Source organism: Sitophilus oryzae, unplaced genomic scaffold (assembly GCF_002938485.1).
Source record: "Sitophilus oryzae breed Bouriz unplaced genomic scaffold, Soryzae_2.0 scaffold_1396_pilon_pilon, whole genome shotgun sequence".
Classification (NCBI taxonomy): domain Eukaryota; kingdom Metazoa; phylum Arthropoda; class Insecta; order Coleoptera; family Curculionidae; genus Sitophilus; species Sitophilus oryzae.
Genome location: NW_022146055.1, coordinates 2,462,720 through 2,490,698, shown reverse-complemented (window position 1 = coordinate 2,490,698; position 27,979 = coordinate 2,462,720). Strand labels below are relative to the sequence as shown.

The window sequence follows — 27,979 nt, the reverse complement described above, 5'->3', positions numbered from 1 at the left end:
AGATAAGAACCTTTAATTAATTAAGCGAAAGAACAAAACGAGGATTTTTGTTTATCTTGGGGAAGCCAGTGAAAAAACTTTACAGACCGCTGGTCATCCTAACGAGCCAGCGCCCGGCTTGACCCTGATTTGGCGCAGATTCTTGAGAATCTGTCAGATTAATTGGTCATCGGATAACATTATAAAGTTCTAATCTGGCCGTAAACAATCTTCAGTTCGTGTTTTGGCACAGAGTTTTGCCGAACGAAGAATTCCGTCTTCTTTTGTTGGTTGCTGTTGATTTTTTTTTGAGAAAAAAAAAGGTCAAAGGAATAATAGAATATAACTGGAATTGCTGATGTAAGTACAATTTCCGTATAAGATTCAATATTTAATTAAAGAAGATTCAATATTTAATTAAAGAAGATTCAATATTTAATTAAAGAAATAAAATAAAAAGGGGAATAACAATTTAATAAAAAAAAATGATATTAAATTATTTTTATAAATTTCTTTGTATATTATTGACATTTTGAGAAAACTGCATTCCTCATAAAAATTGTGTTTGTTCTAAAATGGTTAAGTCCGTTTAACTTTTTTAATTTTCCAACTTTCCATACCGTTTTAGAGAAAATTAAAAAAAAATATAGTTGAATTTTAAATAAATCAAAACGCATGGTAATGTAATTTCGTTTTCATTCTTTCATAGATTGTTATTGAGAGAATTTTAATTAACGTCATATTTTTCACTGTTTTAAAATGTTAAAAAAGCACCAAATTTATTTTATTCAATGCCAAGGAAAGGGTGATAATAGTTATCGGAAAATGTGATTCTTTAACAACAGCAAAAAATATGATATTAATAGAAAAATATAGTATATAACACATACTGTCTACAAAGAAAATACAGCAGAAATATTAACAAAGTTCTTGAAAAAACTACAATCTATTATTTCTAATAGATTTCGAGATATCGATTTTTGAATTCAGAGTTCTAATAGCGCGACCACTATCGAACACCCACTCAATTCCACTTATTTTTACCAAAAATGCAAGTGTTTCTAGCTTGCACTTAAAAAAATTCAAGCTATAGGGAAAATTACAACGACTCGTTAATAAATAAACAAATCAAGTATCACGAAACGTAATTAAATCGTGAAGCTGAACGCATGACGTACACCTTTCCCTAGAACTTTAAAAAAATGTCAAATTATCAAATCATTATATTATTATATTTATTTAAAAAAAATCTCGGATGCTTATTGAGATACTAATTAATCTTCATTTTTTTTTCTAGTTGTTCCTTCATATAAATATTAAATATTAAACATATACAATGAATGCATTTTTTTTATCCAACCAGTTTGACTGGCTTAATTAAAGAAATACCGGAAAAAACGGCGTCCAGTTGGCTTGGAAATGACGATCGATGACATTCCTGGTATAATTTTACATATAGAATGATAGCGATTTTAATTTCATAGCCATCGCTGACGCCTTTTTTTCCATCATATTGTAGTATATTAATGCAATATTGATAACAAGACTCCTAATATAGGGGGTGATTCAATAAAGCAAATCATTTTTTTTATTGAATTATAAGAATACAAATTATCTTTTATTTTTACTTTAATTTAATAAAAAAACTAATTTCAGGATTATTATGGAATCATGGTTTTTTGTTTTTGGCGTTTCGTTGATATTGACATTATCAGTTCAAGGAACACACGCAGCAGATCAACCTAATATTGTTTTTATTATTGCTGATGATTTAGTAAGTAATTACTGAGCTATTAATGTTTTTTGTTATAAAACATCAATTGGTTGTAAAGTCTTGATCAATTATAAAGATATTTACTGGCAATTACCACATATCCTGTTTTTTATTAGTCTTTATGGCAATTTTATATTTATTTACCGCAGCCTTAAAGATCTATTGTGTCCCCCTTTCTTAAGTTATAACTCATTACAGAGTCTATAACTCATCACACATGGGGATCTTGTTGTTGTAGAGGGACAAGGTATTTTCCATCCTTCTCTGACAACAGCTGTTCATCCTCCGGGGAGTGGACATCTACATGCTACAAGGGTATACACCCTTCCACTGTTAGGGTTTAGCCCTCCGTGTCTTTTACAGTCGAGAAGCTTGTCTACGGCTGAGAATATTTTTCTAAAAAGAATGTGCGCCACTGACTTCTTTTCACTTGTTAGCAAAGTTGTGTAGGCCGTTTAATGGCGATTAAAAGTTGTTTCTTGTTATTTTCTTGATTTAGGTCTTCTTGATGAGATAAACGCAATTTTATAATTTGCCTTAAGTCAAGTCTAATAGAAACGTTTAAAATTTGTAATGTTTTTTAGGAAAATATTCCAGTGATAACCCATAGCACGTCCCTGGCGAATCTGTCGACACTTTTTAGCATTAAAATATGCTGCACTTATAGTAACCTTTACCCTCAAAATTTATCACTAAAAGCATTTGAAAGAAAATTTTAATAAATTGAAAAAAAATTGAAGACTTTAACCCCCCGTAGCAGCAACCCCTAAAACTAAGAACAACAAGCAGAATCGAACTTATGTTGATATAAAAAATTGGCGCCGCGTCGGGAGGCACGTGTAACCGCCCATACTAAAATATGTTAATAAAAAGTTGGTAGGCAGTTCTTTTAGTTTCAAAGTAAAGGAATTTTTCCAATTTTGGTCCGCGGTTATTTCCCCTATCTGCCACCTGGGGTCGCGTCCGATGGGAGTTTGGAGTTCTCCACACGGATTTTCTCAAAAACGGACTACGGAAACACGGAATATCTCAAAAACTGCGACTTTGACTGATTTTGATGTTATTACAAATTTTGTTGCTAATATTATTCATAATCTTAAATTGAAAACCGCGTTTCGCTAGCTACTGTAATTTTGGAGTTACGATTTTTTCAAATTCTTAACCCCCTCCCATACCCCCTTACTAATCCCCCACCCCCACCAAAAATTAATGGCCAGATTCTCGGGTGCCACAGTATTTTTGTGCCAAATTTGGTTAAAATCGGTTTAGCGGTTTTTGAGTTATCGTGTTACAGACAGACGGACAGACAGACAGACACCATGAAAATATTTTGTATTTAGGTCATTTATGACCCAAATAACTCATTTTGAGTGAAATTTGCCGATCTTAATAGCCTACCATACCTGTTAGCAGACTTAAATTGGGTCGAATACTGAAATCCGGTATTCGAATATGAATTCTGAATACTGTATTCTAAATTGTATTCGAATACTCAAGATTCGAATATAAAGAAAAAAAAAATTCGAATACCGCTGTATTTGAATACCTGGATTCATTTAAATATGAATACTTTTTGAATATTCCAACAAAAAAAACATATCCGTACATTAAACATGATTTTTATTTATGTGCTTAAGTTATAAAAATATGAAACACAATAAGGTAACAATTGGAAAAAAAATGATATTTTGACATAACCAATTTACCTCTTTTTGTTTCCTAGCCTACTACTCGAATTTTTAGACCATATAATCCTAAGCGGCAGCCTAACATGATTTTTTCTCAACAAAATTAATACTGAATATCATTAAAGAAGAAAAGCTCTTTTAAACGAACCCTAGTTTATTTAAATCGGTTAACCTAAACCAGAGTTATACTTATTTTAATAAAAGCTATTTTAACCTTCCCCCACCATTTTATTTTATGAGATAGAGCAAAACACTCTATATCATAAAACTTACAAATTTCTTGATGATTACAGTAGTAATATTTAAAATACCTGTTCACCTGCATATTTTTGAGAAAAAGCCTGTTTTCTGATTGGCTATCAGAGAAACGCCCCCTAGCGGATATTGTTCGAACTTGAAAATAATTTCCAGCGATTTCTCTTGGTCGATTTACTTATTAGAATTTTTTTTCCAAAGTTATACGTTAAGTAGTTTCTGAGATACAGCCGGCGTCCATTCTTAGTTGGCTACCCGGTACTTTGTCTGGTATCACACACAAATTATCATCGTTTTCGTTTTCCTGTTATTACCGATTCTGAACCGTCCTAGAACTGTGATGCGTATGCGCAGAAGGAAATATGAAGACATTATTTCATTTGCCCATGCGCTGTTAACAGGTATTAAAATTTATAATAAAATACCTAGAATGGCGATACTGCACAAGTGCACACGTAATATCTAATCGTGATCCTTAAGCGACCTGTCTCGTCTCACGATTTGGCGATGATTAAATTTAACCCGATTGTCGGCATCGCGAATTGAGAACCGTCCGCAACCCCCGCGAACGTGTTTTAACAAGCTTAAGTTGCGTAAAGCGTAACGCAATATTCATAAACAAAATCAAACAGGATTCGAATGCCGGGATTCCAATACAGGATTCGAATACTGGGATTCAAAAACGGTATTCAGAATCCAGAATACTGATTACTGACCAAAAAAGTATTCAGTCGAATATCAAATACCAAATACACAAATGTATTCGAATAGTATTCGAATTCCAGTCAAAAGTATTCTGAATAGGATTCAGAATACCGAGTATTCGAATACTACCCAAGTCTGCCTGTTAGTATGGTCGGCTAAAAACAAATCTTATTTTTACATGAGGAATCTCTCAACGAGGGATGACACATGTTTTCTGAAACACTCTGTATATACAAGGTGTCCCAGAAATAAGTGCAAGTATTTTAACCGGTAATATAGTTAAACCCCAGAAACACGCATATGAAAAATTTTGAAAATTCGGAATTTTTTGAAATTTTTTTTGGATTTTTTTTTTAGTTTTTAGTTGAAAAACATAAGTTATTGATAATATGGCAACATAGGTAGTAGATTAAATTTATAAGAAAGAAAATCCAGAAAAGATCCAGTGGTTCTCAAAACTGTAGCAAAAATCATTTTTAGCCTATCATACCAACAGGTATGGTAGGCTATTAAGATCGGCAAAAAAAAAGTTTTTTTAATTTCACTCAAAATGAGTTATTTGGGTTATAAATGGCCTAAATACAAAATATTTTCATGGTATCTGTCTGTCTGTCCGTCTGTCCGTCTGTAACACGATAACTGAAAAACCGCTAAACCGATTTTAACAAAATTTGATTTTAACAAATTTATTTTACCGAAAACCGATTTTAACAAACCAAACCAAATCTGGCCACTAATTTTTGGTGGGGGTGGGGGGTTGGTAAGGGGGTATGGCAGGGGGTTAAAAATTTTAAAAAACCGTAACTCCAAAATTACAGTAGCTAGCGAAACGCGGTTTTCAATTTAAGATTAGGAATAATATTTGCAACAAAATTTGTAATAACATCAAAATAAGTCAAAGTTGCAGTTTTTGAGATGAAAAAAATTGAAAAAATTCCTTTACTTTGAAACTAAAAGAACAAAAAAAGAAAACTAAAAGAACTGCCTACCAACTTTTTATTAACATATTTTAGTGTGGGCGGCTATACTTGCCTCCCGGCGGTATTTTTTTTTTGGATATTTTCAAAGTAAAATAACTCCGTTATTTTGGACTTGTTTGAAAAACGATAAAGAGAAAATGTTTCTTTTATGGAGATCTACCAACCTTTACAATACTTGCACTTATTTCTGGGACACCCTGTATATTAGCTTTTTCTATATATGAATATTTATAATCGAAGATCTTTGTAACCCTATAATTTACTATAATTAGTCTGGTTAGTTTGAGTCGATATAAACAGAATATATAGAACAGAAAGGAAAAAAACAGGTTCTCATAATTAGGCTTTAGAGATATTCGTGTGGAATTTCCAACCAGCCAAGTATTCGTGACCATCGGTGGTAATTTATATTGTTTTTTTGCATGTCATTTATCAATTTTTTGCTGTTATGCCACGGAATGAAGATGGTGTTAAAAAATTTTCAGGCAACATTTCAAATTTTTTATTCAAAAAGAAATACGCGTTGGGCATTAAAATACCGGCTATCAAATAAACAACTTCAGTGTTGACTGAATAAGTACAATTTTACAGAAATTACCAGAGATTAACAATGACAATGACCTAGGGATTATTGCCTTTTTCGGGCAACTTTATGGTTCGGTAAAATGTTCTTAGTTAATTATATTTTCGGGCAATTTTGTTTAATAATATTATAAATTAATTTGCAATGGTGTCATCAACGTACAAATTAAAACACCAATTCACTACAATCCACTAAAACGCTTTACTTTTCACTGAACTTCACTACATGCATGTTAGCATCATCAGCAGGTGATTAAACCTGATTATAAAACTGTTTTTAAAATAGTTAGCGACATGAGCCTCCAGTGCAAAAGTAAATAAATGTTTTGGTGTATTGTGGTAAATTAATATTTTATTAAAATGCTGTTGTAATACCAAAAGCCAAAAGCTTCAAAAATTTGATGAATTATACAGAGTGAGTCTTTAATAAGTGCAAATATTTTCAGGGCTGGTAGATCTCGATGACAGAAACATATTTTCTCTTTACTGTTTTTCAAATAAGTCCAAAATAACTGAGTTATTTTATTTTGAAAATTAAAAAAAAATGATTATTTGCTTAAATTTTGAGAACTACTGGATCTTTTTTCGACTACCTGTGTTGCCATATTATCATGAAATTATGATTTTAAACTAAAAAGTAAAAAAAAATCCAGAAATTTTTTTCAAAAAATCCCAAATTTTCAAAAATTTTTGGTTGCGAAAAAAAACCCTAAAAATATGTGCACTTATTTAAGACTTACCCATAACATTTAACTACTGAATGCGGGTATACACCAAATACATATAATGCTTATGAACGTTAACCCTCAACTGACGTGGTGGGGTCCAGAGGACCCCAAGCACTATTTAAAAATCTGTAAAATGTTTACAGACCAAAGTTATTAGCGAAATTATAATAAATACGAAAATATATAGGCCCTGAATTACCTTATTTTTCTAACACGGTATCACTAGCCCTCTTGATTATGACCATTCTAAAAAAAAAGATAAAAAAAATTGTTTTATACAAAAAATCGTCAATGAACTAGAATACTAGGTGTCTTAATATCTAATAATTAAGATGTCAATGACAGTGAACAAGAAACGACGCCTCAGTGAATTCATGGTAAGCTTTGGAAAAAAGTTGCTTCTAGAGGGATAGTTTAAACATCAAAATATTATTATATCAACATTTTGATAGTCTCAGCAGCGTTTTTTATCTTTTGATTGCGATTTTCTAAAAATACCTTTCTTCAATAGAGAAAACACGCTGCTAAGACTATCAAAATGTTGATCTAATAACACTTTGACGGTTATACTAATATGTCAAAAGCAACTTTTTTCCAAAGCATTCCATGACTTCACTGAGGCGTCGTTTCTTAGTAACTGAAATTGATATCTTTATTATTAGATATTCATAGATCTGGTATTATGGTATTCTGGTATATTGTCGATTTTAGAATAATCTAATCATTTCCATCTTATTTTTTGTCAGAATTTTCATAATCAAGAGCGCTAGTAATACCGTGTTAGAAAAATAAGATAACTAAGGGCTTATTTTTTCGTATTTATTATAATTTTGCTAATAACTTTGGTTTGAAAAAGATATCAAGATGCGGTTTTTGCTGGCATTTTAAGTTTTTATTACTCTTTACTATAAGATAAAATTACATATACTATCGCATTTAATTTTTTTGAAAAAACGCGCAATGTTTGTTAAATTGTAAGACAGCGTCCCCTAGCGTTTACATACAAAAACTTATTATTATTGTTTATACGCTGTAATATAGAATAAGAAACTCTCTATTAAACGAGCCCCGATTGTTCGATTCCGTTCATCCAATTCGATAAAAAAACGCTAAAAAGGTGTAGTGGACTGTTTATTTCTTATTTGTCTGTTATTCTATTTTATTAAAATGCTGTTGTAATACCAAAAGCCAAAAGCTTCAACAATTTGATGAATTATACAGAGTGAGTCTTAAATAAGTGCAAATATTTTCAGGGCTGGTAGATTTCGATGACAGAAACATATTTTCTCTTTACTGTTTTTCAAATAAGTCCAAAATAACTGAGTTATTTTATTTTGAAAATTAAAAAAAACTGATTATTTGCTTAAATTTTGAGAACTACTGGATCTTTTTTCGACTACCTGTGTTGCCATATTATCATGAAATTATGATTTTAAACTAAAAACTAAAAAAAAATCCAGAAATTTTTTTCAAAAAATCAATGTTAAAGACGCACTTGATTTTATCAAGTATTGTTCCTACCAGCAGCGGGGGCTAAAGTTTCATTGGGGTCTGTGTGGCATCACCACGCCAAGAATGTTACATTATTAGGATGGTGGGTAGTCTAAAAAGTGTGCCTCACTGGGACGCTAATTTTGAGGAAGCATTAATTGAATGGTTTGATGAACTTAAAGAAGCTTAAGCGAGATGAAGACCATCGAGACATTGATTTTTCTCCGAAGAGTAACAATAACTCCGATTCTGAATATCTTACTTACAGAAGAGAGAAAATTGAATAATCAATACCAGAAAAGAAAGAGATGTGTTATATGGCAAAACATATGTCAATGAAGAAATGACAAAAAGACAAAAATCTCATGAATCAAATGTGCACGATCCATGTGCGGCAAATGCAGATCTTATATTAGCATGAACTGTATTTGAAAAAGTTATGTACATTCATGGTTTGCAGTTTTGTTGAAAGTAATTACTTTAGCTTCATATTTCAGTTGTTTGTACTTTTAATAATACGGTAAAATCATAAAATATATATGTTTTTAATTTCTATGGGTTTCTTAGCCAAGTTATATTTCTGTTGTCAAAAATTCCTAAAAAAATGCGTTTTACTTTATTTTTGTGTCTGTTCTTATTAATTTGTTGAAAATTAATGAAATTGTTTGTTCACAAGTTTGAATATATTAGTGTTAAAATAACAAGCTTTTTATAAAATCTCTTCATCATGTATTTTAAAATGAAAAAAAATGCACGCCGTAAACGTTACAAAAATTCACCACGCCATGCGCCAGTTGAGAGTTAAATAGCAGCTATTTGATTATACAGGATGAGTCTTAAATAAGTGCAAATATTTTCAGGGCTGGTAGATCTCGTTAAAAGAAACATATTTTCTCTTTGCCGTTTTTCATATAAATCCAAAATAACATTTAAAAGTTATTTTACTTTGAAAATTTCCAATCAAAAAGATTTTTTTGCTAAAATTTTAAAAACCACTGGATCTTTTTTGGATTTTCTTTCTTGAAAATTTAATCTACTATCTATGTTGCCATATTATCAAGAAATTATGGTTTTTAACTAAAAACTAAAGAAAATCGAAAAACATTTTAAAGAAAAGAAGGTTTAAAGAAGCTCTCAGAAGAAAAAAAATGGATGCTCCCATTCTTTATTTCTTTTTCATATTTTTCTTCTTTTATATTAAATGCAACATGATTACAAAAGAGAGAGCATAGGCGAGAACATTGCTTTTAATTTAAAAAAAGTTTAAATCATAAATCAGTTTATCTATATGCATAATGTATTTGTTTTCTATAGGGTTGGAACGATGTAGGTTTTCATGGTAGCAACCAAATACCGACGCCCAATATTGATGCTCTGGCATATAATGGTATAATACTAAACAGCCACTATGTACAATCATACAGTACACCCACAAGGGCTGCTTTGCTATCAGGAATTTATCCTATGAAATTAGGTACCTAGTTTTTCGTTTACGTTATTTTTATTTTCATTGAACTAGATATATAAAATATACATTTTTTAGGTATGCAGGGTCCTAGTTTCTTAGCAGCTGAGAAGAAGGCAATGCCTCCACACAAGCTTCTACCAGAGTATTTTAAAGTCAGTAATTATTCAAAATATTTACATGATATTCTTTTATAATATATTGTATTTGTATTTTATTAAGTGGAGTCCCACCTGGGACCCTCCACTGAGGCCGCGAGGGCCTATTGTGGCTCAGTTTCTACAAGCTATTTAATAGAAAAAGAGCATTAAAGTTCACCCTCAAGACCCAGCCTTTTAACATAGGCCGTTATGTCCGAGGGTGATATGTCTTCTAGGTCTGATTGGTCTAGCGTAGGTTTGCCAAACACCTCAAACCTGGTCCTGCCCTCAGCGGGGCAGGTACACATAACGTGCTTCATTGTTTGGTCATCTTCCATACAGAGTCGGCATGCGGCGTCTTCCACCAGTCCCATCCTCTGTAGGTGTGATCTCAGCCGGCAGTGGCCCGTGTATACTGCAGTAAGCGTACGCGCTCCGTTCCTACCAGCCTTTAGGAGTTCATCTGATCTACGTTTGGATGGCCCTGCTAGGATTGTCTTGGCATGTTTCATTCCGGGTCTGTCATTCCAGTCCCGAAACGTCGCACCCCTAACCCATTCACAGAGCCTGTCTCTTGCGAGATTTTTTGGTACGCTAAGGGTCGGTTCTGGGCCCACGAATGGCGAGCCTGCACCAGTTTTAGCGAGGAAATCAGCACGTTCATTTCCCTCTAGGCCGACATGTCCCGGTATCCATATTAGCGACACTTTGTTTCCATCTCCTAATATATTGAGTAGTTTCCTACAATGAAGAATCGTCCTGGACGTGCTTTTCGTTGCCTCAAGTGCTTTCAACACGGCTTGACTATCCGAAAATATGCTTATTGTTTTCCCGGTGTATTGCTGTTCTACCAGCAGTTGCACACAGGTTTCAATCACATATAGCTCAGCTTGGAAAATTGTGGTGTGTTTTCCAAGACTGTGGCAGATCTCGGTCTTTGGACTGCTGCAGTAAATTCCTGCGCCAGATCCTTTATCGTTTTTGGATCCGTCCGTGTACCAACACATTTCCGCAAGTAATAAGCCGTTTCTCGGCTTATTACCTCTTACCTTATAATATATGGGCTATCTGTACTGTATAGGCTTGGTGTATTCTCTACCGTAAATAGCCGTAAATTATGAGAATTCTAAAAAAAAGAATGTCTTGTATTATAATTTGTTAAACATGCTAATAAAACGTTTTAGAGTAGCAATAACACGCCGGCTTACACACTGAACTACGGTAGCTATCATGCTTTTATACACAGGTTTCGATAGTTGGGACATAACTAGGGCTATCGGGATTGTAACGAAATTTTTTAAAAGCACATAATTATAATTTTGGAACACATCCATAAAAAGATTTAAGCCTTATAAGTTTATTATTTTTGATGATTATTTTAGTTGATTAAAATCAATCTTTTACCAAAAATTGACATTTTGGATAATTTTTATTGTCATTTGCAATCTATGGTTGTAATTCGATGATATTTTTTTTTTTCGGGCAACTGTCTTTTCGAGTAACTTTCATTTCGAGCAAAGTTTCTTAGACCTATTTTAATATATTAAAAATTGTTGCTCTGATTAGAATTATTATTACAAGTAGCCAATTTTGGCTGTATATTTTGTGTGTATTCATTACAAATCAAATAAATAAAATATAAGATACTTTACGTAGGAAATGGGATATGAAACGCATTTAGTTGGAAAATGGCATTTGGGATATAGTAGATGGAACGAAACACCCACGTTCAGAGGATTTGATCATCATTTTGGATTTTATAATTCCTTCTGCAGTTATTATGATTACCTGTCAACATGGAGAGTAAGTAAGGCGATATATTTATTAACTAACCCATAAACATTAAATGAGAAGAAATATAATTATAGATAAGATAGAAGAAATAATAATTTCCAATAAAAAATATTATGAAAAATAAAATAAAAATATTTTTTAAATTTTAATTGCTGTTAATTTTAAATTATATTTTGTTAACAGAACGTCAATAAATTATAATAGCTAGTTAATAAAAAACGTAAAAAGAAATACAAGACCGCAAGAGTCTTCCATGCATGTCAAATCTGGATAATTATTGTCTAAAATAGGTATTTTATATTATTATCAGAAGCTGTGACATCTGACTGAAATAGTACATCTACATATGTATTTCAAATTCCTTTTTTCAAAGACAACTGATTTTTTTAGTAACGAGAAAAATATCCCTCTACACATTTTAAATTACTTTTTATGCCTACTTAGTACATTCTAGAGATGAGCAAGAAATCACAAACTGCGATTTATGTGCAGTGATTTTAAAATCGGAAGCGCAACCCTCATAGGAAACTCAGACTGCGATTAACCAATATTACTATAGTTGTGATTTGCGATTTTGCTGCGATTGTGATTTTGTAAACCAAGATCGTGATAACCTTCTATATGTAAGTTTGAATTCTCAGGAGTTGCGATTTGCCATTTTGTTGCGAATGTAATTTTGTAGTCCATTGAAGCATTTTATAGTAAACTGGGATTGAATTTTTTCTCCGATTTTATTTATTTATAGAGAAGGTATTATTTTCTAGGGCCAAGATCATAATATACCGGGTGTTCTCAAGAGTGATTCGCCCCTATAATTTTTTAATTTTTTGCTGATAAAAAACGAGATTTGTTATGTTAGCATATGACATAAATTAGGAATGACGTATTCAATTCGTTTTAATCACTTTCTGTTTCACCGAAAATGACTACAACTTTTGATTTTTTTAAATGACACCCTCGGTATTTTTTTTAACTTTATTCGATAGAAAATGACACTCTGAATCATTGAACAAAGAAAAATTTATTCAATGCTCTGAATAGAATGGCATATTGTATGTCAACTTTTGACATTTACGTTTAAAAAATCGTATTTTAAATTTCAATCTAGAGTGTCATGGCTGTGTTAATAACACTAATCTTTAATCAAGGATCCTTGGAGAAAGATTTAATTGTCTATTGTTTTTCGTGTGTTGCCCTGGCCGATTAAAAGATGCCCAAATGGTATTTTTAATCATATCTCAATTTTTTCAAATTCGAACGAACATTGGCATATTTAGAAAAAGCATTTTTTTAAGAATAATTTGGTACCACACATTTGGTATTTCGAGTCAAATTGTCAGAGGTTAAAAAAACTTAAAAACTAAGCAACTGATTTTTATTATTTTTTTTAACTGTTAAGCTATAGGTACATACAGTACGTCTGTCCGTTCTGTAGCTACGGGGTATCCGTGAGAGGGGAAACGATGTTTCTCGTAAACCGAATTCTCTCGATGTTTTTCGTAAAAAATTAGACGACGCGCCCCATCAATAAAAATTCATCAAATTTGCAAGTAGCCAATAAAATGAGTGGGCGGAGCGATTTGCGGTGACGCACTCGTCAAATCGACGTATAAAATATATTGCTGTTTATTTAAATGTTTTTTGTCCGCATTCCTTTCATAGACACAGATCCAGCAGATGTACTGTACACAGACAATTATATCCCTAGTCCGATATTTAAATATTAAAATCGCAATCGCAGTTTCAATTGCGATTGGAGAATCACAGTTTTGCTCATCTCTAGTACATTCGATTTTGTCAGCACGATTCAAACACATCTGACTATTTTAGTACAACGACCATGACTATACTGGTTTCGAACTGAGAAAAGACGGACAACCAGTTTTTGAAGAAACTGGCAAATATGCTACTGATCTCTTTACAGATCACACTGTAAACGTCATCACAGAACACGATACCACTAAATCTCTTTTCCTTATGCTGTCTCATTTGGGAGTGCATGCTGCAAATAAGGGAAAGCCTTTGGAGGCTCCTCAGGAGACTATCAATAATTTCAAGCATGTTGTGGATGCCAACAGAAGAACATACGCAGGTTAGTTTACAGGGTGATCTTTTATTACATTTGGTGTTGGAATTTTTAGTGTGACATCATCAAATAAAACACTAAATTTACCGCAATACACCAAAACACTTTACACGCGTTTTGCTACCATGTTAGAAGTAAAGCCCCATACTCACACTTCGCTACTTCACTTCGTTCCTTCCTCGCGTCCCTTCGTCCAAAATGCTATATTTACTATGGGAAATTGTCGATTTTATGCAACTGTGTGTTCCTCCGTTCCTTCGTCAAAACGCTCCTTCGTCCGCTTACTTCCTCAAAACGCTCCTTCCACGTACTGTCGGTTTTTGGACGAAGTAGCAAAGGAATTATTACGAACACAAAAAAATATTAAAATATAGAAAATATATAAATTGATCTTGGATTTCATTCGTAGTTGATTTCTTGATTTGGCAGTACGTCTGTACAGGGTGTCCCATTTTCGTGTGTTTTGCAGGGTTTCTCGTTTATGAGTCGAGGTACAAAGATGCAGTTTGGTTTGGGTTCACATTATGATGTTACTTTTTTATGAAACTAAAGATGCTACATACAGATATGTCCTAGCTCTCTTACTTCCTAAAATAGAGGGCGAATCTGAAATTATTGCATTTTTCGATCCCCTTTGTATCTCGGTTATCTTATAACTTATCGAAAAGGTGAAAACGGTGTCCCGTACAGTTTTTCACATAGAATGCAGTGACATAACTAGTTCTTCGTTGGAATCTGTCTTTTTTTTAAATATGACTAAAACTTTACTTATATGTAGTAAAAATACTACATATACGTGTAAAAACTTATATGTAGTATGTTTTTTTAAATACGATATTTTGTATATTATTTTATTTTCCTTGTTACGAGCTTTCTAAAATACTTATTTTCATAAACGGGGTAAAAGTGCATTATTTAACTTTATTACATAGTCGGCCGGTTTAAATTAGGTAATGAAAACAATCAAACACAGGTAAAAAGTGCTATAATACAATTTAATAGACAATTAAATTGTGCATCCGACTCTCATAAAATATACAGGGTGTTCCATTTAAATTAAACAAGTTATTGCCGTTTAAATCTAGTAATTATTTAAAATAAATTTTTAGACACTCTGTATAAGGTAGTATAATTTTTATTATTGCAACACAATAACTGATTAATAAATAAACTTCAGTAAATATTTAGTATTAACTCAAACAAACTGAAAACAATCAACTAATTTATTCGACGTAAAATGTTGGTTATTGACTATTCCACGCTAATTTTTATGTATAGTTATAATATAACTCTGATTGAGAGTATGTTATTTAAAAGCAGCACAAGTTCAGTTTCCGTGTAGTTTATCAAAATATCACGATGCAAAGCAAAATTATCTGGTAAAATTAAGTTAAATAAAATAAGAGCCGTTTAGTAGTTTAGCAGTGCCTAAATAATTAAGTATAGAGTATACATATTATAATTTTAGAAAGCTCATAACTAGGCAAATAAAATAAATAATAATATTTAGAGTGTCCTGTTTAAAATAAGAACATAATATTAAGTTTGAGTCATTTTTCGAAATAGACAGCTTCCAATAAAGAACTAGTTTCGTCACTGCATTCTACCTGAAAAACGAGACACGGGCGGTGGGTAAGTTCTCAATAGGTAGAACAAAACAAAATCAGGGTATATACCTGTACATTTAGATGAACAGTCTAATTTTATAAAAGGTATTTCCAACGACCGCAAAGTAAATACCCGGTATACTACCAGAAATATACCAGTAATATCAGAAATATATCTACAATATTCCTAATATATATTGGTACATTTTTATTCGCGGTATTATACCGGGTATTTACTATGCGGTCGTCGGAAACTCCTTTTATAAAATTAGGATGTTTATCTAAATTTTATCTACAAATTGGGTACTTACCCCATCACTGATCCTTTTCACCTTTTCGATAAGTTATAAGATAATCGAGATAGAAAGGTTATCGAAAAATCCAAAAATTTCTACTAATTAAAAAATAAAAAGTATAAAAGAAAGAAATAAGAAATAAATTTGAACTAAGAAGGCTAGGATAAATCTGTGTATAGCATATTTAGTTTCATAATAAGTAGATTGATGTAAAAACAGTATCTTTATATCTCTACTCATAAACCAGAAACCCCATAAAACACACAACATACAAAAATTGGACACCCTGTACATCTAGCAATTGCCAGTCGATATAAAAATAGAGTCACACACAATAGTCTGAAAAATGGAAGGAAAAGACAATATTTTCTTCATATTTGTGAAGACATACATGTCCATATTTATGTAATCGTAGCGACAAAAATAAAAAAAATAGAAAAAGTGTGAATGATGCCTTTACAAAAATATCTGAAGAAATGAGGATTGACATCAACGTTTAATTAGTATGTCATATTTCATAGTTTCGATATAAATGACATAATAAACTTTACTCTATTGTTGACTCGCCTTGTACATTCATACTGATATACCTTGTACATGATACTGAAATATTCGGATTTATTAAAAAAAATATAATTAAAATTCAATTTTTATTTTTGACATGACAAACAATTGCAGTTTTATAAAATAAAAATCATGTGCCTTTCGGATTATTTAGAAATTTTAGAGGTTACTAGATATTTCGTAATAAACATGTAGCTGCTATATTAAAAATATTTTGTGGTGTGTTGTTGCATAATCGACTAATTTCCAAGCATCGAATGGACGAAGGAAGGAGGCGAAGGGACGAAGGAACGAAGTGAAGTGAGGAAGGGAAGTAACACGACGAAGGGACGAAGGAGCGAAGTGTGAGTACGGCGCTTAAGGTCCTACCATTATCAGCAGATGATTAAAATAGTTAAATCAGTGTTAAAAGAAAAGTGTTTTTAAGTGTATTAGTGTTTTTTTTGCGATCATTTATTTGAAGTACGATTTTATATTTTTATATTGTATGCCTGCGTCAATTGTGTATTTTTTTATCAAACTCTTTTTGTACACTGATAATGTTTTACATTTATATTTTAGCAATGGTAGCAAAACTGGATGAAAGCTTGGGATCGATAGTTGAGGCTTTGGATCAAAAGAGCATGCTGTCGAATTCTATAATAGTTTTTATTAGTGATAATGGAGCCCCAACAATTGGTAAGTAGACCAGATTTTTTATTTAAGTTTTTATTTAGGTCTACATAATTTTAAATAATATTTAAATTAAAATATAATTTTTGACTGTATTAAATCAATTTATTTGTATTTGACCGCGTTCAGGACAGTTAGTAATTAGACCAATATCATCAACGAATTTTGGATGGTTCGGGTATTCCCCATCTGTCTTAGATTTGTGTTTGGATATCCTCTCCAAAGTTACTATAAACAGCTTTGGAGAATTTGGGTCTTCTTTTGTGATTCTTTTGCTTGTCGAGAGTTCTGATCTGGGGTATTCGCCATCTGTTTTTTAGATTTTTGTTTCAACCTAATTGGAGATCTTGGCCAAAGTTGTTGTGAACTGCTTTGAAGAATCTCTGTCTTTTTCTCTGATTGCTTTGTGGAGCCAAACCAATTTTTTAGAATAAATAATATAAAATAAGTTCAGTAAAGATAAAGAAATCCACAGAACTTCAAATCAAATGTTTTCATTAAGACGCCAAACAGAACTGTCAAGGGTGGTAATGATAGAAACTCTGTCTATGATGTCGATTGCGCCCTCCATGCTTGAATACATGGACAGTATTATACTACGTTCTTATAATTATAGAACCCTTTTTTTGTTATTTTAGGTTCTTTTAAGAATTGGGGTAGCAATTTTCCATTAAGAGGTCTAAAAGATACCCTGTTCGAAGGTGGCGTGCGATCAGTAGCCTTTATTTGGAGTCCCCTTTTAGTTCAGACTTCTAGAGTTTCTACAGATCTGATGCACATCACTGATTGGTTTCCTACACTCTATACTGCAGCTGGAGGTGATATAGATGCATTGGACCCTGAACTGGATGGTATAGATGTTTGGTCTAGTTTAGTAAGTATTTCTTTTGATAATTTGATGTGATTTTTCAAATAAGTCCGAAATAACCAAGTTATAATCTGTCAGTTTATGTTGTAGATTAATTATGTGTTTTATAGATTTTCGGAAAAAAGACATATTAGAATGTAGGTCAGGTAGGAAGTAGTAAGATTGCAAACATGCCCTTAGGACAAAGTTAAGAGCTAAAGCTATTGGCTAAAATATGTTGCAATTATATTTTTTAATAACCAAAAATAACTCTTTTATTCTTTTATTAGGTATATGATTTGCCATCTCCAAGAAATGACATACTTATTAACATTGACGAGAAAACAAGAAACGCAGGATTGAGATTCTACAATTGGAAATTAATTGTAGGCAAGTATTCTGTAAATGTTAATTAAATAATGAGATAAGACAATAATAACAATAAAAATGTATACAACTCCCAAATTTGAGACACGACGTCATCGACAGTTTTTTTAAACGGCATTCCTAAGTTCTTTATATTTCCTTAAGACATGCAAGATCTTGATATTGGTGGGGAAACTCCTAGTCAGGTGTCAGGGGTTTAGCTGTATCGTGGTAGTGTCGTGAATTGTACCAAGACATATAACGATGCTGAATGGGACTATACTGTTCGTCATCCTAGGCGCCCTCTACTGTCTATGGTCATGTCACATGAGCAGATGGTGTGGAAGAGTCTAGGCATTACCTTAGACTACTAGGCATAATAGACTAGGAGTCCATTTTACGAATTCGAAAAAGTAGCAAAATAAGCGTTCGGCATTTAACGTTTTATGTAAAACTGGCTAGATATTTTTACACAAATGAAGAAGGAAATTAAAGATAAAGTATTGTACTATATCCGTATTGTAGCACATTTTTAACAATTTCTGTATTTTTAAGATTTTGATGATCAAACTCATCAACAAAATATTCCTTATGATTGGACTAAATTTTTTCGAAAATAAAGACAATTTAAAATTCCGTTAAAATACGGAAATAGATTGAAGTCTGTGATTACAGTGATATACAGGGTTGTTCACTACATACGACACGGAATATTGTAGCTAAACGATTAGATTTTTACAAATTGTAAGTTTTGGGTTTGTTGAAGGACTATTAGAGCTACAATTTAAAAATATTTTTACATGACACATAGTATCCCAAATAAATAATAAATATTAAAGTTGTATTTTTTTAAATGGAACACCCTGTATATTATTACATTTTTAGTTTCTACGATTAAAATAAAGGTAAATTTTATTAAGGTTTATTACACTTAAACCTTACCGTTCTTGAAATATTTTCAATTTTGTGAAATTGCAGTTTAAATTTTAAGGTTTCATTTCTCCGAGGGTATCAAAGTTTTTAATACTAAATATTTACTGAAGTTTATTTATTGATCAGTTATTGTGTTGCAATAATAAAAATTTTACTACCTTATACAGAGTGTCTAAATATTTATTTTAAATAATTATCACCTTTAAACGGCAATAACTTGTTTAATTTAAATAGAACACCCTGTATATTTTATGAGAGTCGGATGCACAATTTAATTGTCTATCAAATTGTGTTATACCATTTTTTACCTATCTCTTCAAGTTTCCGTAGAAAATACATTTTCTTGTAATTTAGAACTCATTTATCAATATACCCATGGAATACTGACATTTTAGATTATTTTTAAAGATGTACCAAATTTTTAAAGAGTAAAGTACGTCTGCTGGATCTGTGTCTATGAAAGGAATGCGGACAAAAAACATTTAAATAAACAGCAATATATTTTATACGTCGACTTGACGAGTACGTCACCGCAAATCGCTCCGCCCACTCATTTTATTGGCTACTTGCAAATTTGTCGAATTTTTATTGATGGGACGCGTCGTCTAATTTTTTACGAAAAACATCCGAGAGAATATCGTTTCCCCTCTCACGGATACCCCGCTACAGAACGGACAGACGTACTGTACAGATACTAATATTGTCGATATAGTTCGTTTATTTCATTAAAAAATAAAAAAAAGACTGTTTAAATATTTGTTAAAGACGACCAATTAATGTGATTCCAGTATTCAAAATACATTAATTGACTGTTTGCGTTGATTAATAATAATTGCTCCAAATACTAAAAAAAATGAATTATGTATGTGTATTAGACAGTGTGGTAAAAAACTAACACCTTAAAAAATATATTTTATTTTTTGACAAATGCTTATTTATAACAACAGAGACGTTCATTTTCATAACTTATTATTATATTGATTTCTGATTCAAATCCTCATTTATTTAGAATAATTTATTAACGAACACAATTAAGTATGTAATTAATAACGGAAATACTGGTGGTATACTGGTGGTATATTTCATTTAATATACTCTTTTATAAAGATTTAAATAGTTTTTTTTGCATACAAACGGGCTAGTAATATTATCGTTTTACTAAAAACGATAATATTACTAGCTTATGTTGTTTTAAAAACAATCTAAAATGTCAATATTCTATGGGTATATAAATGAGGTCTAAATTATAAGAAAATGCATTTCTACGAAAACTTGAAGGGGTAGGTAAAAAGTGCTATAATACAATTTGATAGACAATTAAATTGTGCATCCGACTGTCATAAAATATACAGGGTGTTCCATTTAAATTAAACAAGTTATTGCCGTTTAAATCTAGTAATTATTTAAAATACATTTTTAGACACTCTGTATAAGGTAGTATAATTTTTATTATTGCAACACAATAACTGATTAATAAATAAACTTCAGTAAATATTTAGTATTAAAAACTTTGATACACTCGGAGAAATGAAGCCTTAAAATTTATACTGCAATTTCACAAAATTGAAAATATTTCAAAAACGGTAAGGTTTAAGTGTAACCTTAATCAAATTTACGTTTATTTTAATCGTAGAAACTAAAAATGCAATAATATACAGGGTGTTCCATTTAAAAAAATACAACTTTGATATTTTTTATTTATTTGGGACACTCTGTATCTTGTAAAAATATTTTTAAATTGTAGCTCTAATAGCCCTTCAACGAACCCAAAACTTACAATTTGTAAAAATCGTTTACCTACAATACTCCGTGTCGTATGTGGTGAACAACCCTGTATAATTTATATGGTTTTGTAACAAATTACTCGCGATTTAAATGCTGAAGTTCTGCAAACATTAATCAAGCCTTAATCCAAGCATGTCTGTTTGAAATTTTGGGTGTGGCTTAACATAACAGGATCGGGCTAAGTCTTAGGCAGATTTCTGAAATATAATATATATTTTCTTCGGCCACACATCCGAACAGTCAAGCGTAATAGACTCTTAAACCCTCCACCCCATCCAAAGGGACGCGTGGTTAGATAGAAGACTAGCCTCTACTGGTCTCAACCTTCGCGGCATCAGGGGATACCCTATTGTATTTGGCCCAATCCTGGAAAAAAGGAAAAGTAAAGGAACAAAGGAACAGCCAGGAGCATTTCCACCAAAAGGCAAGAGAGAGAGAACGAGCACTTCTCACCTCTGCTCCGGCAAGAAGAAAAAAAGCCAGAATGGAAAGCCGTCCAATACGCACAGGCAAGCAGGGACGCATCACCAGCTTTGCCAGAACTCCAATGAAAGGACATCCAGTTGGTGAGTCCAACTTGAGGGAGGAATCCTCGCAATAGGGATTGACCTCAAATCTAAGGAGGCAATAGAGAAAGAGGAAAGAGAGAATAATTATCCTCTATTATAGATCTGGGAGCCAACGCCGTATCAGATCTAAGGAGAGACCAAGTTAAAAAGGTGGAGAAAATGGAGACTGATCATCCAGCCTCTACCTCACGGGTACCTCATCGGGAGATAAGCTCTTTGACTGTGAAGGGCTAACCCCCAACCCTGTAAGGATGTATTCTCATATGGCCACTCCATGGAGAATGAATATCTGTGATCAGAGGAGGATGGGAAAATATCCTGTCCCCCTACAGTAGGAACATCCCTATGTATGATGAGTTATAGACCGTATTGTTGCGGACCCGTGTGGACTCGACCTAACCTATCTATATGTCCCGCCCTCAGATGACCTTAACATCGCATTAAAGAATAGACACCGTAATGACTCATTCGTTCGAGAAGAATCGAGTCCCACTGGAATGGACTAGTATATACGAGAACATTCGAAAACCCTCTCTACGCACCTAACGATCTATGGACTATTCTAGAGTTCTTTACCTGTCTGTATAAAAGCCGGCGGCTGTGGCCTACAGGGGGCAGTTATAAATATACCAGTGCAGTTGACGCGCTAAAATTCAAAATAAATTCTTAGTTATAAATCGTTTGTAAATAGTTCTATAAGTCTTTTATCGTTATTGTTTTTGTTAATTAGTGTTAAATAAGTAGTGTTTATATAAATTGTGACTTTCTATCCACACGGAACCGACGAAAAACGTAACAGTATGATGAGTTATAAGTCAATAACAACACAATATATTCTTTAAGAAGTTCTTTACGGCTATTCTTTTAAAAATTATATCAAGGTAAAAATGAATGCACAATTTAACACTTTTATTTGAAATCAGCGTGTTCCCGCGAGTTCGTTCGCGTCGAATTAATCATTATTTGTAATGGTGATGATAAAGCAAAGTAAGAATTTCCATTAACATACAAACTGGATAAAATTTTCTCACATTTATGTCAGCATAAGAAAAAACAATATGGCGATATTATTATATAACTTGGTAATATTTGAGTGGTAGTTTCATCTTGTTGGAATTTGACTTTCGAAAAATCCGTTTGCCAAAATTAAGCTTTTTACGTCAAGCAGTTTAAGCAGAATTGTGGTTAATCAATTACTCAACTTTTTGGAACACACTGTATGATTTTTTAAAAAAATTCAAAATTTGTAAAAAAACAAAATAAATTATGCATGTCCAAGCGTTTTCTCGAAAGACTAACCGTTTTTTAAATAACAAATATAGTAATATTTGAGGGGCGTTTTCACCCTCTTGGAATTTGAGATTCGAGAAACCCTTCCTTATCGAACCTCTACACCCCACAGTCAATCCGTTTGCCAAAAATCAGCTTTAAATGTCAAGCAGTTTAAGCGGAATTTTGATTAATCAATGGTCATATTTTATGAAACACCCTGTATAAATTTTTAAAAAATCTTAAAATATGTAAAACAACAAAATAAAATATACGTGTTTAAGAGTTTTTCCGAAAAACTCACCGGTTTTTAAAAAAAAAAATTTCTAATATTTGAGGGGTGGTTTCACCCCCTTAGAATTCGAATTTCGAAAAATCCCTTCTTATCGAGCCTCTACACCCTAAAGTCAATCCGTTTTCCAAAAATCAGCTTTTTACGTCAAGTGCTTTAAGCAGGATCGTAATTAATCAATGACCAGATTTTTCGAAACGCCCTGTATACATTTTTAAAAAATCTTAAATTATGTAAAAAAAACAAAATAAAATATACGTGTTTAAGGGACGTTGATCGTTTTTTAAATAAAAAATATTGTAATATTTGTGGGGTGGTTTCACCCCCTTGGAACTGGAATTTCGAAAAATCCCTTCTTATCGAACCTCTACACCCTAGATTCAACCTGTATGCCAAAATTGAGCATCTTACGTTGGGTGGTTTGAGCAGGATCGTGATTAATCAGTGTGTCAGTCACTTAAGGATTTTATATATTAGCCTTATTATAGGATTTTATATATTAGCCTTATTATAGGATTTTATATATTAGCCATTAGTATTAGTAAGGTATTAGTATAGATTACAGACACTAGAAAAAAACTAGGGTTGTCATTTAAAAAAAAAATGATGACGTTTATTTCAATTTGAGACAAGCTGTAAAAATATTTCTTGCAATAAAAAATACTAATCATCTACATGTCGAGCTAATTTCGGAAAAAAGAAATATATATGATTTATACTGGACATTATACAGATATATGGTATTTTGCAGGAACCAGTCAAAATGGCACCTACAATGACTACTATGGTCATATAGTAATGGAAAACATCGAAGATGTCCCATATAACACTTCAGCTATCTATGACAGTATTGCTGGAAGAGTTATTAGAAAAACCAATTACAGCCCTTTAACAGAAGTAGAGTATCAGAGTCTCAGATACCAGGCAACTGTGAAATGCACAGCAGTGAAAAAGAATGAATGCGATCCTGCAAGTAAGTACACGTCCCTGGTATTTTTAACGGATATTTGAACGTTTTTTATTATACGGGGTGGTTCAAACTGTATTCTCGAAACTTCGGCAGCACATTCCGCAGATAAAAAGAAGTAAAAAAGTTCGTATAAAATATCCTAAAATGATTAGTTTCGGAGATACACGGTGTAGTACATTGGTTTTTTTGACATGAGAAATTTGATTTTGATGTCAATATGACTCATGATTTATAGGTTGTAGGGTGCCACCTACATGTGTTTTAACTGTTTTCAGGTTTCGGGAATTATATCGTGTACTGTAATTCGGGTTTTCAAGAGTAATAACTTTTCGTCCATCCCGTATACAACTACTGAGTGAAAAATGTACATTTCCGTGATTTTTTACGCAAAAAATGTCTCTAGGTAAAAATCGCTACGAGCAATCGTTCTTATTTATAAGATATTTAGAAAGAAAATAGTCAATACATGTCATTATTAACAAAAAATCAAACAAAAATGTTGAGTATAATAGTTAGTTATTTGACTTAAATGATAAATTTGGGAACTTTTTATTTTCTTAAATTAATCAAAAAAATTTCTTCGAAAAATTAGTGATAAAACAGTTTCTGTTGAACTTTTCGGCCAAAAACATTTCAAATTTATGATTTCAGTCTAATAACTATTGTGTCAACATGTATAATTTATGTCAACGATGACAGGTATTGATTATTTCCATTCTAAATATCTTGAGAACGGTTGCTCGTAGCGATTTTTACCAAGAGACATTTTTTACGTAAAAAATCACGGGAATGTATATATTCACTCAGTAGTTTTATACGGGTACGGACGAAAAGTTATTACTCTTCAAATCAATTAAAACACATGCAAGTGGCGCCCAATAGGGCGCACAAATAGGAGTCATATTGCCATCAAAATCAAATATCTCATGTCAAAAAACTTCTAGACACCAATTTTCATCCAAATATTAACGTTACTTCAGAAATTATTTGGAAAAAATGCATCGAAATAAAAATGAAACTTCTGCACCCCGTATCTGCGAAACTAAGTATTTTAGGACATACATTAATATGAACTTCTTTACTAATTTTTATCTGTAGAATGTGCTGCCGAAGTTTCCGGTATACAATTCTGACGGACCACCCTGTATAAAGTCCAACGAATCGGGGAAGGTTTAGAAAATGATACAAAACAGTTTATAACTCTTTTCTTTTCTTTTAATGTCCAAGTTTCATAGCGGTGTACCATGAGTGCGTAGTATCAATTGATTGAAAAGTCTTTTTTAGACGGTGTTGCATTCTAGGCTTAAAAATGACAAAATTCAAATGCTCCCTATGTCAATTTTATTCTTCAGTTAACTTTTGGAAGTAGCACGGTAAGCACGGGCGTGTTTGGGTGCTCTAGCACCCACGAACCTAAGGGTACAAACATAGTGGAGGCAGGTTTCTGCTTACTAGCAAACAGCGCCGTCTCAGGGTACCTATTCTTGACCACTCGCATCTTCAAATATCGCTCGCATCTCGTATCTCCGAAAAAGCCATATAACAATACACGTGATGCGTATACGCAAAGTTGCGAACGATGTCAAGAATAGGTACCAAAAACATAGGTACCCAGATTGGCGTCGACTACCAGTAAGCTGAAAACCTGCTTGCACTGTGTTTCCACACTAAAGCTTGTTTCATATAGACGCGAAAAAATATTCGCAAAATTTGGACCTATTTCATACAGTCGCGAATTTTTAGGGACTATTCATTTTTGCTCCACTGAAAGTTACCAAAAAAAATCCTAACCTGAGATAACTTAATTTGTTTTATACATATTTATTCGTGTTTACGATCTTTATTTTATATTTTATAGCATACAATATGAGTTTAAATTTTTTTAATAATTATGAATATCGATTACGATTGTGGGATTGGAATAGAATAAGGTGCAAAATTGCCATTTACTTATTGTTAAAACGTAGAAGAGAACGGGTTTATAGTTTATAGCACAGGTTTATAGGTCATTTATGGGTCATTTGGGACATGTGAAATATTCAAATTTCGTAAGCAACAAGCTGCTTGTCAAACTTTAATTCAAGAAATAAGCAAAAAAATGAGAAAAAAATTAGGAATTTTCACAGATTGTCTGTATAGGAGTTTGATAACTTGGTTGAAGTTGAAAAATTGTCACCATATATATATCAAAAACATATGCACGAGAACCAAATACGTTTAAATTATTTTAAACGTATTTGACTATCTATTTGACGAGAACCCATTTCAACTGGAGAAATGCTTTCAAGTTACTTTGCGACAGCGTCGTCAAAATAATCGATAACCGGATCACAATACCATACTGCGCAAACGCGAACCTTAAAATCGCGCGAATATTCGCAAAAAGTTGAAAACACTTTAACTTTCCCGCCCCCCAAATTTTAAATCTTGCGAATCGCCAAAATCTTAAAATTTCTGACAGCGCCGCCATGATCAGTAAAATTGGACCAATGAGAGCAGTTTCGCAAAATCGCAATTCGCGATTCGCGTCTATATGAAACAAGCTTAAGACTCAAAACTAATCAATCAACACCGCGAGGCAAAACTTCGCGTCGGCATCGTTTGCATTACTGTTTTCTTCTGTTTTTCTACTGTTTCTTCTGTTTTCGTCTGCATTACTGCATCTACTGTTTTCGAAGAAGTCAGTTAGTTTTTATATCAATATATTCAATATATTTACAGGGGGTTAAAAACTTCAGTTTTTTCAATTTGTTATAATTTATTTCCAAGGAAGTTATAACAAAAATTGACTTCTTCGAAAACAGTAGATGCGCATCATGCAAACGACGCGAAGTTTTGCCTTGCGGTGGATGAGATAAGTGTCGCTTAAATTGGCTAAACTGATTAGTTTTGATTCTTAGTGTGGAAACACAGAGCAAGCAGGTTTTCCGCTGTATATTCATACAGGATGCTTCAAAACACATGTAACATCTCTCGGGGGGCGATTCTTCACGTAAAAATAAAAATTGACTTCTGAGGAAGTTAAAATATATAAATTTTGTTTTAGCTGGGGCTGTTTGTTTGTACGACATACCCAGCGATCCATGCGAAGAAAACGACTTAGCCAAATTCTTCCCAAGCGTAGTAAGACGAATGAAAAGAGCCTTAGTAGACTATAGAAAAGGTCTAATACCTCAAATAGAAGGAGAAATAGATATAGAATCGGACGATCCCAAGTTGTTCAAGTATACATGGTCACCATGGTTGGAGTGCGCCGATAGTTCGTGTCAGATAGCTTAGAATGTGCCTTACATACAGGGTGATTCATTATGATTAAGAAAAAAAATCAATTCAACTTTTGTTGGTTAACATTAGACGAAAAATGGTATAATTTTCCAGATACGGAGTGTGAGTTTTTTCCACGTTATAAGCAATTAGTGTGTTTTATTTTTTTTTAATATTAATGAATCATCCTTTACTATTATTTTATGGTATATTGTGATATAATATTTAGTAAATAATAAGTATTACAACAGTTAAAAATATTTTGTTTTCTTTATGAAAATGGGTAATTTAAACTATTTTTTTGGATACGATTTATATTCCTTTAAATAGACTATTAGTTAGTAATTTTATTAGTTCAATGCTGTGAGTAAAAATATTAAAGAATGAGCATAACAAAACCTTAGATCGAACGCGACGGTGAACTAAAATGGCCGACAATGTCAATAAATGTTGGTAGTTATTAAAATTGTCATAAAAATATATAATTCTAGTAAAAATAGATTAAGTTATAATAATTATTTATTACCCCAAACATCCGCTACGCTACTGAAGCGGATAAGTCAAATTGACCTATCTAAATTCGTTGACATCTAATGTTGGACAAGTAGTAAATAAAAGCAAAATTGCAAGGAAAAATAGATAATTAGTGAATTCTAAGTCAATTTCATAAATGATCGATTTACTACACGAGTTATACAACGGAAAATTGCTGACGTAGTGCCGGTGCCGGGACCGGCCAGTGCTTAGTGTGCATATGTTGCGAATCTTCTTGTTTTCTAACAGACCATTTTAGCTTCAGACATATATTTGATTTTAAGTAAATTAGATGTATTAATTTTAACTTTTGTATTTTATTTTTTATAAGCAACTTTAATGTA

The 27,979-nt window shown here is 32.3% G+C and overlaps 1 protein-coding gene across 1 annotated transcript; it reads left to right on the top strand.

Annotated features, from left to right (window-relative positions):
- The first annotated feature begins 111 nt into the window (after positions 1-111).
- LOC115875853 (arylsulfatase B-like) lies at positions 112-27,904 on the top strand. Its single transcript, XM_030891389.1, has 11 exons — positions 112-339; positions 1,636-1,753; positions 9,497-9,656; positions 9,726-9,802; positions 11,444-11,590; positions 13,412-13,673; positions 16,696-16,812; positions 17,445-17,680; positions 17,944-18,043; positions 23,619-23,840; positions 26,884-27,904. Coding segments are annotated over exons 1-11 (1,674 nt in total). The 5' UTR covers positions 112-337; the 3' UTR covers positions 27,117-27,904.
- The last annotated feature ends 75 nt before the right edge of the window (positions 27,905-27,979 follow it).

What these genes read in the sequence shown, in the direction of transcription:
- LOC115875853 (XM_030891389.1), top strand. An exon ending in TAATGGAGCCCCAACAATTG is followed by an intron (nt 16,813 to 17,444) that starts GTAAGTAGACCA and finishes TTGTTATTTTAG; the next exon opens with GTTCTTTTAAGAATTGGGGT. An exon ending in TAGATGTTTGGTCTAGTTTA is followed by an intron (nt 17,681 to 17,943) that starts GTAAGTATTTCT and finishes TTCTTTTATTAG; the next exon opens with GTATATGATTTGCCATCTCC.